The following is a 10,812-nucleotide window of genomic DNA, read 5'->3' as shown; positions in this document are numbered from 1 at the left end:
TTTTTTTTTGATGCAAGGTCTCACTTTGTTGCCCTAACTAGAGTGCAGTGGTGTTATTATAGCTCAGTGCAACCTCAAACTCTTGAGCTCAAGCAATTTCCTGCCTCAGTCTCCAAAGTATCTGAGACTATAGGCACTGGTTGCCACCCCCGGCTAAGTTTTTCTGGTTATTTCAGGGTCTCACTCTTGCTCAGGGTGGTTTCAAATTCCTGGCCTCAAGTGATCCTCCCACCTCAGCCTCACAGAGTGCCAGGATTACAGGTGTAAGCCACTCACACCTTACCCTAACTTATTTTTACAACTATTATTAACAAACATTAACACATGCCATGCATTCTTCTAAGCCCTTACACATTTTATCTCATTTAATTTTCACAAGAACTCTTGAACCAAATACTATTTCTATCCTTCATTTTATGTATGAGGATATTAGGGCACAGAAAGATTAAGTAGCTTATCCAAGATCACAGAGTAAGCACTGGCAGAGCTGGGATGACAGTGAAGATGCCCACTGCTTTTATAGTGCTTATTGTCCAGTCTGAGTACTTTACATACTTAGTGCATTTATCCTCCTAGAAATCTTAAGAAAGAGGTACTATTATCTTCATTTCCCAGATGAGGCATAGAGAGGTTAAGTAATCTTTCTAAGGTTACACAGCTATACTCCTTAAGACAGGTTAGGACTAGACTATTTTTGGCACATATCCCAACCAGGATCCACCTGGATCTGTCTGACTCCCCACTGCAGCCTCCCTGCTTTCCTGAGAGGAAAGTGGGAACCTCTGGTCCAAGGCCCAGATCCTCACCGGTCATTGTCCTCATCCAGCGAGACCCTCTCAAAGTGCAGGTGCAATCGGCGTCCCTCAGCTGCTTCAATGACCCAACGGCAGGTAAGGTTGGGTCCTGCAGCTCCCCCAGGCTCAGGGGACACGATGCGGCCCAGTGTAGCATTGTGGATTATGCCACCACAGGAGGCTGTGGGCAGAGAAGGGGACAGGTTAAGATGTGATTTGTCCTTCTTCTTGGGGCCTCAGTCCTTCTCAGGGCTATCTTTAAGGCTGTTGCATCCTCACCTTTGGTTTGGCCTCTCCCTCATGGGCTCACCCCAGAGGACAGGACTTTCTCCAGACCACCACCCAGGAGGGAGACCAGCCCAAAATGAACATCCCCCAGGATGAAAATTCTGTTAAAATGAAGACTCCTCCCATTCCCAGATGTGGATGGATACCCTGGGATGGGGGAGTAGCTGGGATTCCCAAAATTAAAACCTTCAGACTGAAAATCTCTAAGACAGAAATTCCCAGAATGAAGACTCCACAGGCTAGGAGAGCCCCCAGAAGAAGACACTCCAAGATAGAGACCCTCCAGATAGGGATCCTAAATTTTCTCCCAAAGAAGGGATCTCTAGAATGGTGACTCCCCAAAATGGAAACCTCTAGTGAGATATCCAAGATGGAGACTGCCCAAGGATGGAGGCTCCCCAAGGATAAAGACCTTCAGCATAAAGAGTTCCAGATGGAGAACCCAGGATAGGGCCCTCTCAACGTGTTTCCCAAGACAGAAGCCCTCGACTCACCCAGGCAGGTGGGGGTTTCACCACTCCAGGCTGGCCGAGTACCATTGAGGCAGACAAGGGTCTCCTCACCCTGAAGCTGGTAGCCTGAATCACAGTGGAAAGTGGCGGTGCCACCAGGGTGCAGGTCTGTCACACTCACATCCCCGTGGGCCGGTCGTGGAGGAAAGCCACAACTCAGGAGGTAGGCTACACCAGGCAGAGATGAGAGGAAGAGGACTCGTTTTCCCACACCTTCCTCTCATACCAATGCCCCAGCAATTCCTCCCTCTGCTTCCAAGCCCCCTTGGGGGCACAAACTGGCTGGGCACTGGAGAACAAGAGCCCCTCAAACAGGTGCACTGTCCCATGAAAAGGTAATTTCAGTATCTCTCATGTCCCTTAATCTTTGTTGTTTATCCACATTGACCCTCATTTTATAGGTGAAGTAGCTGAAGCTCAGCGAAATTACTCTGAACCCTGGTACTCATTTCCTACGTGACCTCAGGCGAATCAGTTGACTACCCAGAATTCAGTCCAGCTCTAGTAATAAAAAATAATATTTGCAGAGCTTCCCAAATGAGTTCACACAGTGCTTTTGAGGTGGGCAGAGAAACACCTTGTGACCCATTTTCCAAAGGTAGAAATTGAGGCTCCAGGTTATGGAGTGCCCTGGAGCACTTTCTCCTCGCCACACACATACACCATAGAGGGGCACCGTGGCATTGTTCCCTGAGCTTTCATCCAGATGAACCACAGGAAACATCTTAAGGAACTTTGACTATTTTGTCATTAAAGACCTTAATATTCAGTATCCCCAAACTAATCCTCTAGTGACAATGAAGTACTAGGGAAATCTTTGCTCTTCTCCAAGACTCGTATATTTTCTCCTTTCTTGCAATGAAAACCATGTAATTGCCCTTTTTGCACTGGCTTTGAGGAAGCTTGGAACCAGATTAAGGTTTTATCCCTAGCAACAAAGGCCTGACCAGCTACATTCAATTTTTTCAACTCAAATGAGCATTACCTGATGCCATTTTTTTTTTTTTAGACAGAGTCTAGGGCAGCACCTGTGGCTCAGTGGGTAGGGCACTGGCCCCATATACTGAGGGTGAAGGGTTCAAACTCGGCCCCAGCCAAACTGCAACAAAAAAATAGCCAGGCATTGTGGCGGGCACCTATTATCCCAGTACTTGGGAGGTTGAGGCAAGAGAATTGCCTAAGCCCAAGAGCTGGAGGTTACTGTGAGCTGTGATGCCACGGCACTCTACCAAGGGTGACAAAGTGACCCTCTGTCTCTAAAAAAATAATAATAATAAAAATAAATAAAGACAGGGTCTTGTCCTGTCACTCAGGTTGGACTGCAGTACCACAATCATAGTTTCATAGCTCACTGCAGCTTCAAACTATTGGGCTCAAGAGATCCTCCACTTCAGCCATTGGAGTAGCTAGGACTATAGGCATGTGTCACCATGCTTGGCTAGTTTTTTTTATCTTCTGTAGAGATGCATCTGAATATGCTGTCCAGGGTAGTCTCAAACTCTTGGTCTCTAAGTGATCCTCCTGTCTTGGCCTCACAAAGTGCTGGGATTACAGACACGAGCCACCAGGCCCAGCTGATTTTCTTACTTATTCAATATAATTGTATTGCTTGCATTGTCCTGAAATTCTTGTAGCAGCAGATGGGATTAAAAAAAGATAGAAATTTGTTTGTTAGTAAATGATGGGCTCCAAACTCGATCCCAACAGAACTCTGTGTGTCTACGTTTCAGAACTGAGCAGAACTCATTAAGAAAGTCTTCCTATTGGTGGGCCATGGTGGCTCATGCTTGTAATCCTAGCATTCTAGGAGGCTGAGGCCGGTGGATTGCTTGAGCTCACGAGTTTGAGACCAGCCTGAGTAAAAGCGAGACCCTGTCTCTACTAAAAATAGCAAAGACTGAGGCAAGAGGATTTCTTAAGCCCGAGTTGGAGGTTGCTGTGAGCTATAATGCTATGGCACTCGACCCAGGGTGACAGCTGCTTGAGATTCTGTCTCAAAAAAAAAAAAAAAGCTATCCTTCACCTTGTGCCTATAGAAGAAACAAACAAACAAAAGCTTCCTGGAGGATGTACATCAATGCCATGTCTTGTAAGAAAGGTAGACTCTGGTTAGCAGAGGGCCTCAGATATACTAGCTAGCCTAGCCCTTTGTTTTGTCTGACTCTCTAGCCCTCAGAGATTCTGTAAGAGACTTGGTCCCTCCGTTGGCTGGGCCCTGGGGATGGAGAGATGAAAAAGACCCAGGCCTTGCCCTTCAGGAATCTATAGTCTCCTAAAATAGACAGACACAAAAATAACCTTATAAAACACAGTGGTTTCAATAATTGTACAAAAGCCTCTGTAATGGCTTTCCAGGGCCAACAGAATCAAGTCTGAATGCTTTAGATTGACATTTAAGCCCTCTGTACAGTTAGGTTCAGCCCCACACTACTGGCTTTAGTATTCAGCACCTAAGACCCAGATATCCTACACAGCACAGTTTTGTGATTCCTTAAGGTCCCACCTCCATATTTTTCCTCACACCTTTGCCTTTATCCAGAAGGTCCTCTTGGCCAGGTGTCAGTGGCTCACGCCTGTAATCTTAATACTCTGGGAGGATGAGGCAGGAGGATTCCTTGAGCTCAGGAGTTTAAGACCATCCTGAGCAAGAGGAAGACCCTGTCTCCACTAAAAATAGAAAAATTATCTGGGCATGGTGTTGGGCACCTGTAGTCCCAGCTACTCAGGAGCCTGAGGCAGGAGGATCATTTGAGCCCAGGAATTTGAGGTTGCTGTGAGGTAGGCTAATGTCACAGCTCTCTAGCCTGGGCAACAGAGTGAGACTCTGTCTCAAAAAAAAAAAAAAAAAAAAAGGGCTGGGTGTGGTGGCTCACGCCTGTAATCCTAACCCTCAGGGAGACCAAGGTGGGTAGATCACTTGAGCTCATGAGTTCAAGACCAGCCTGAGAAAGAGTGAGACCCTGTATCAAAAAACAGTACGGTGTTGTGGTGGGTGCCGGTAGTCCCAGTTACTTGGAAGGCTGAGGAAAGAGAATCGCTTGAGCCCAAGAGTTTGAGGTTGCTGTGAGCTACAACACTATGGCACTCTACTAAGGGTGACAAAGTGAGACTATGTCTCATCACAAAAAAAGAAAGAAAGAAAGAAAGAAAGGTCCTCTTCACATTCTTTCTTTTTCAAGGAGTAACTAAAATACTGCCTCTTCCAGGAAGCCTCCCTGAGCCCTCCCCTCTCCAACAGAGTTAGTTGTTCTCTTACCTATACATAATCCTGCACACATAACTTTGTACTTATATTAACCGCTGTCTCTTGCCACTGTGAGATGAACCATGCCTTATTTATTTTGCCCTCTAAGAGCCTAGCCTGGAGGCAGTGTGGAACAGTGCAAAGAGCACTGAATTTGGAGACAGACAGCATGAATGCCAATTCTAGCTCCACAACTTACTAGCTACATGGCTTTGAGCATGTGACTTCACCACTAGGGGCCTCATATCTATTAATGGCAATAATATTTCCTATCAGTGAGGATTGGCCTGAAAGTTAAATAAAAGAAACACACAAAGCACCTGACACATAGAAGGTGCTTAGAAAATGTTAACCACCGCCACCCCCCTTGGCCTCAATTAATGAATAACTTGGAATTAGGGACTTGGGGATCTGGTTTCTGATTCTGCAATAAATCTGCAGGTGGCTGAACAGTTTATATAACCTTTGAAGGAACTGACAATGGCCATTCCCAGAGTTGCTGTGAGAAACAACTGAAACAATGGTTGGTAAAAGGGCTTTGTAAATAGGAAAGTTTGCTGTACTTGGGGTGAGGGGTGATGGCGCCTTTGGCCTTCCAGAGAAGCTAATGAGGCCACTCTGGACCAGAGGGCCCAGCTGGTGCAGGCTGGGAAGGGCTTAAACAGAGCCTTAGTCCCAAAGGTGCCTGCAGCAGCTGCAAAGCAGGGAAGACCGAGGCAGGTAAAGGAGGCCTGCTTCCCCAAATGCTCCACTTAGCCTAAACAGTCCTATTTTCAATGCCCTAGGGAAGTGACTGCCTAAAGGAGCCAGTGAGGAGCTGTTTTGTAATATCTGAAGTCCAGCCCTCGGCTCTCATAGCATGTTCTCCTTCTCCAACAGCCAGGCCCCCTAATACCAAGTACATGTCCTAAGCTTACTGGTTCCTCCACAAATAGGCCCCTCTACTGGGCATACATGAGCCCTTGGGGCAGGTCCTGAGCAGAGACCTGGGGAGAGACTGGAGAGGATATGGACTGCATACTTGATGAAGGACACACGGTATCTGGCATCAGCAGATCTTACAAGGAGGGCAGGTACCTGGAGCCAGGCAAAACGCTGAGGTGCTGTGACGGGGGCCATGGGCCCCATACTGTGCTCTCTCTGTTTGTGAGGAGCATATGAAGGGCCTTGGAAAAGACAACAGTGTCTAGCACAGAGACACTAGCTGGGCCTCCTGTCTGGTACACATGTATATTGCTAGAACATACTCTTGAACTGTACATGTGTGTAGGTCATGTAAGTTGATGCTTCCAAATGCAGTCATGACAGATACATCCCCCCTCCCTGCCCCCAGAAGTCAGAAGGATCTAAGCTGCAAATCCAAGGCTATCACTCTCCTACTTAAGACATTTCAGATGTCTCCCTGTCACCTGCAGGCTAAACTAGTCTGAACTCTTTAGTGAAGGCTTTTTTTTTTTTTTTATTATTGTTGGGGAATCATTGAGGGTACAAAGAAGCAGGTTACACTGCTTGCATTTGTTAGGTGAAGTCCCTCTTATAATTGTGTTTGGCCCCCAAGAGATGTGTCACACACTGTGACCCCCACCTCTCTCTCTCCTTACTTCTAAGCTGATAAGCCTTTTGGTGATCTGAATCCAACCTGCTTTTCCAATTTTGTCTCTTTTTTTTTTTGAGACAGAGTCTCACTATGTCGCCCTCAGTAGAGTGCTGTGGCGTCACAGCTCACAACAACCTTACTCTTAGGCTTAAGCGATTCTCTTGCCTTAGCTTCCCAAGTAGCTGGGACTATAGGCACCCGCCACAATGCCCAACTATTTTTTTGTGGCAGTTGTCACTGTTGTTTAGCAGGCTGGGGCCAGGTTCAAACCCACCAGCCTTGGTGTATGTGGCCGACGCCCTAACCGCTGAACTACAGGTGCTGAGCCTCAGTCTTGTCTCTTAGCCCATTTCTCCCCCATCACTTTCTGTGCTTTGACTGTGATAACAATGACTGACAATTTTGAGCTCTCAGTGTGTACCACACTGTTTTAAGCACTTGACTTGTATTATGAGTCTTGGAGTATGTTTTTTCATCCATCTAGACATCTGCATCTCTCCTCCTCTCCCTGCCTCCCACCCTTTCCCTGCCTAACTCATCTTTTAGGTCTCAGCTTAGTCATCACCTCCTCCAAGGTGTCCCTATATTCCTTGGAAGAAATTTAAATCCCTATGATATTTGCTTCCACTGCCTGTGTTTCCTCCATCATAACACTTATCTTGTTGAATCATAACTATCCTGATTACTTATCTATCTCCCTGTCTAGAGTCTGACTTCTTTGAAGTTAGATTTACACCTGGTTTGTTCATTCCTCTCTCCAAGGCTAATACAGGACCAGGTATGAAGTAGGCACTTGATAAACATTTGTTGAGTTGTGGATTGTCACATCAACACTTGGATATGTACACATCAACACACAGATATCTGAGTGTGTGAGATAAGTGTGCTAAGTTTCTTCTGAGGGTCCTGCCCCCCAGGGTCTCAGTCAGGAGGAAAAGCCCCCTTCAGCACCCTGTGCATACAAGGCTCCTAGAGATATCTCCTGTGCCCAATGCAGCCCCTGCCCTTCTACCAACGCCCTGAGACTCCTCACCCTGATAGTGGATCCTGAAGCCTCTGCCCCTTGGTACCCGGGGGCTCTGGAAGTGCAGAAGCAGCCGATTGGTTGGGCTCCGAAGAACCTGTCCTTCCCCCAGCATTGAGGAGTTGGCTAGGAGTCGAGGAGCCAGGCCTGGGGTCCCCCCACCAGCCAGCACCAGGAGTTCCTCCTCTTGAGATAGGTTCAGAGTCTGCACCTAGAGAAGCCAAACACAGACCCACCAGGGCAAGTCAGCCAGGGAGTTTCATTTTGTTTTTTATTTTTGTTTTTGTTTTTGCAGTTTTTAGCCAGGGCAGGGTTTGAACCCACCACCTCTGGCATATGGGGCTGGTGCCTTATTCCTTTGAGCTACAGGCTCCGCCCAAGGGAGTTTCATTTTGTAAGTCTCCCACCTCCTGCCTTTTCCCTGTGTGTGGCAGCCCAAATGCCACAGTGACGTTGCCCAAATTGTAGAACTCTAGAAGAGTTTTTGAAATCATCTGAGTCATAATTCAGGTTCTCTGCTCTTAGGCCAAACCTGTCCACACCCACAGGCCCAGAGGAAAAGGCTTGGAATTTTCATAGTCACATGCTTTGGTCCATGTACCTGGATCTCAATGCCATATCCAGGGTAGACGTGGATGCTGTAAGTGCAGTCCAGGAGCCCCATGGTGCGGCTGGTGGTGCTCCCCAAATCTGGAGACTCCACATACCCTTCACCCTCGGAGATGTTGTTATTACACAGAACTAAAGAGATATAAGTGGCTGGGATTGAGAGAACCCAGGACCTGATCCAGACCCCACACTAGCCACTCCTCCCTGCCAAGTGTCTCTGAAGGTTCTCATCTGCCTTCTCTTGAGCACCCCTCACCATCTTTATCCAATGCTTCCTCTCCCACCTGTACCCAGAACTCCCTTCCCCAACTGAAACACAGAAGGGTGCCTAATAGTAGCAAGGGTATGTAAACACAAGCCTTTGTTATTTATTTATTTATTTTTGAGCCAGAGTCTCACTGTCTTCCAGGTTAGAGTGCCGTCTGCTGAGCTTATAGCAACCTTCAACTCCTAGGCTTAATTGATCCTTCTGTTTCAGCCTCCTGAGTAGCTGAGACTATAGGCACCAGCCATGATGCCTGCCTAGTTTTTTTCTATGTTTAGTAGAGACAGGGTCTTGCTTGTGCTCAGGATGGTCTCGAACTCCTGAACTCAAGGATTCCACCTACCTGAGCTAGGATCAAAGGCCTCCTTATTAAACAGAGGCTCCTCTCCCCTCTCTACCCAGTACTCCTTCCATGGTTCCCATTAGCCTCTCTTCCATCCATCCTCCTCTCCCACGTTCATGCTCCTGGACACAATCCCCATCTCCTTGCCATCGCCTCACCTGGGCTGGTCACTGTAGTGGTGACAGTTGTCGTGGTGATGATGGTGGTCGTGGTCTCCTCCTCTCCTCCTTCAGGCCCCAGGGACGGGCCTGGGGAGGCGGGGCCTGGAGGGGGTGGGGCCGTGGTTCCTGGGGGCGGGGTCAACAGCTCTGGCGCGGTGGGGCCTGCCCCTCTGACCTCCTTAGGGGTTACGGCTGTTGTCAGGGGCCCTGTTCCTGGCTCAGTGGCCCATGGCAGGGAAGGTGCTGCGAGAGTCTGGCCGGCTGGAGGGGTGGCCAGCGTAGGGTCTGGATCAGATCCTGGGACAATGCAAGGGGAGTCAGGGTACAGGAGGCGCACATGTAGGTGGGGAGCAGGGCTGAAGGTAACTGGAGGTTCCCCTACTGAATCCAAAAACCCTCCCCCCCAAAAGTACAGGCCACCCAGTTTTCCCATCCCACCAGAACTGCATGCAACCTCCAAAGCTTCCACAGACTGACCCCTTTCTCTTCCCTCCCCTCCACCCAGGCCCTTCCACCCCATGCTCTCCTTGAGCTTTCTCTCCTAGTTACCTTTCTCTCTCCTCTGTCTTGCTCTCTCTTGAACTCTTCATTTCACTGTTTAGTATTCTTATCACTCTTTGATTTTATGATTCTGGATCGACTAGTTTTTGTATTTCATTCTCTCTCTCTTTCTCCCACCATTTCTCTGATTCTGGTTCTCTCAATTTCCATCTGTCTTTCTCTCTGTGTGTCTGTTTTTCTGTCTGACTGTCTCTTAATCATTCTGTTTCTATTTCTCTGGTTCTGTCTATGCCCAGGTTTGACTCTTTCTGCAACTGCCTCATTCTGTCTACCTCTGAATTCCACTGGCTCCTACGGGATCTTGCCCCCTCTGCAGCCTCTCTCTGTTTGTTTCTCTCCCTAGCCTGCCTCCCCATCTCCCTGAGCCCGTGTCTCTCCTTTGGCCTCTAGGCCACTCCTGCCACTCTAGGAGCCTCACCCGGCAGGTAGCCCATCTCTGGGCCCCTCCTCAGCAGGGCCCCATGGATCAGTTCAGCCAGGGCCTCAGAGGCTATGGTAGGGGTCTCACTTCCAGGCTCTGGCAATGTCTCCTCCTCCTTCAGGGGCAGACCTAGGAGGGGAAGATGTGTGAGCCTCTCCACCCCTTCACATCCTTTTCGCCTCCAGAGAGATCTTTTCCAGAGCTCTTCCTCCCTCTTTCATCAGCTGCAGGGACTCAGAGGGTCCCAGGCTGGGCTGAGAGCCAAGATCGGGGGAGGGGCTCCCAGCTGCCCCTCACAGGCTGGTACTCTTCTTCTCCCCCTCCCCCCCAACCAGCAACCCTCCCCTCAGGCTGTGTGAGCCTTCAGTGAGCATCTTAGCTGGTACAAACCCAGGATAGCGCCTCAGAGTGCATGCAGTGGGGGGGGGGGTATCAGTGCTGACTGCCTTTTCACCTCAGTAGTGATCTCCCTTTAGCTCTGAGGCTCTGCAGGAGGGTCTGGCAACACCTTCTAGCCCTTGCTCCTGCAGTGCCTGGCTTTCTCTCTGGGTTTCTGTCTCTGCAGTGTGGCTGCCTTCTCTCTCTCTCTCTCTCTCTCTCTCTCTCTCTGTCTCTCTCACTTCCTCTCTCTCATTTTCTGCAATCTCTGCCTCCTTTCTTGGAGTCTGGCTGGGGGTCAAAGTGGGGACTGAATATCTGGTCTCTGAGCTTGGCTCTATTCCTCTGTCTTTGTCCATACGTCCAAGAACATTTGTGTGTGCTATGCCTGGCATCTCTCCCGTAACCTCCATCTCCCACCCAGGTATCTTGCGTGCTTCTGCCAGCTCCGCAGATATCCCCCCAACTTTTTCAGCCCTCCTTTCTGGATTTAACTCCTGAGATGCTGCTGAACCTCCTCTTCCATTTCCCCCACATCCTCAGTATTGGGAGTTAAGGGGCATTAGGTTGAAACTGGAAAGCCCTGCTTGCCCCTTCCCCATTGGCTGTGCCCCT

General features: G+C 48.8%; 1 protein-coding gene across 6 annotated transcripts in view; it reads right to left on the bottom strand.

Annotated features, from left to right (window-relative positions):
• SEZ6L2 (seizure related 6 homolog like 2) overlaps positions 1-10,812 on the bottom strand; it is a 21,951-nt gene that overhangs the window by 10,740 nt on the left and 399 nt on the right. For 2 of the 6 annotated variants that reach the window (XM_003795794.1, XM_003795799.1), the window contains exons 2-7: positions 9,817-9,948; positions 8,835-9,134; positions 8,061-8,200; positions 7,469-7,670; positions 1,577-1,762; positions 807-975 (exon numbers count right to left, since the gene is read on the bottom strand). In XM_003795794.1, coding sequence (XP_003795842.1) covers positions 807-975; positions 1,577-1,762; positions 7,469-7,670; positions 8,061-8,200; positions 8,835-9,134; positions 9,817-9,948 — 1,129 coding nt within the window. The remainder of the gene's footprint in view (positions 1-806; positions 976-1,576; positions 1,763-7,468; positions 7,671-8,060; positions 8,201-8,834; positions 9,135-9,816; positions 9,949-10,812) is intronic. The other 4 variants (XM_003795795.1, XM_003795800.1, XM_003795796.1 and 1 more) reach the window with 3 other exon arrangements.

This window comes from Otolemur garnettii, unplaced genomic scaffold (genome assembly GCF_000181295.1).
Source record: "Otolemur garnettii isolate 467f Iridium unplaced genomic scaffold, OtoGar3 scaffold00096, whole genome shotgun sequence".
NCBI classification, from domain to species: domain Eukaryota; kingdom Metazoa; phylum Chordata; class Mammalia; order Primates; family Galagidae; genus Otolemur; species Otolemur garnettii.
This window is presented reverse-complemented; position numbering and strand designations above follow the sequence as displayed.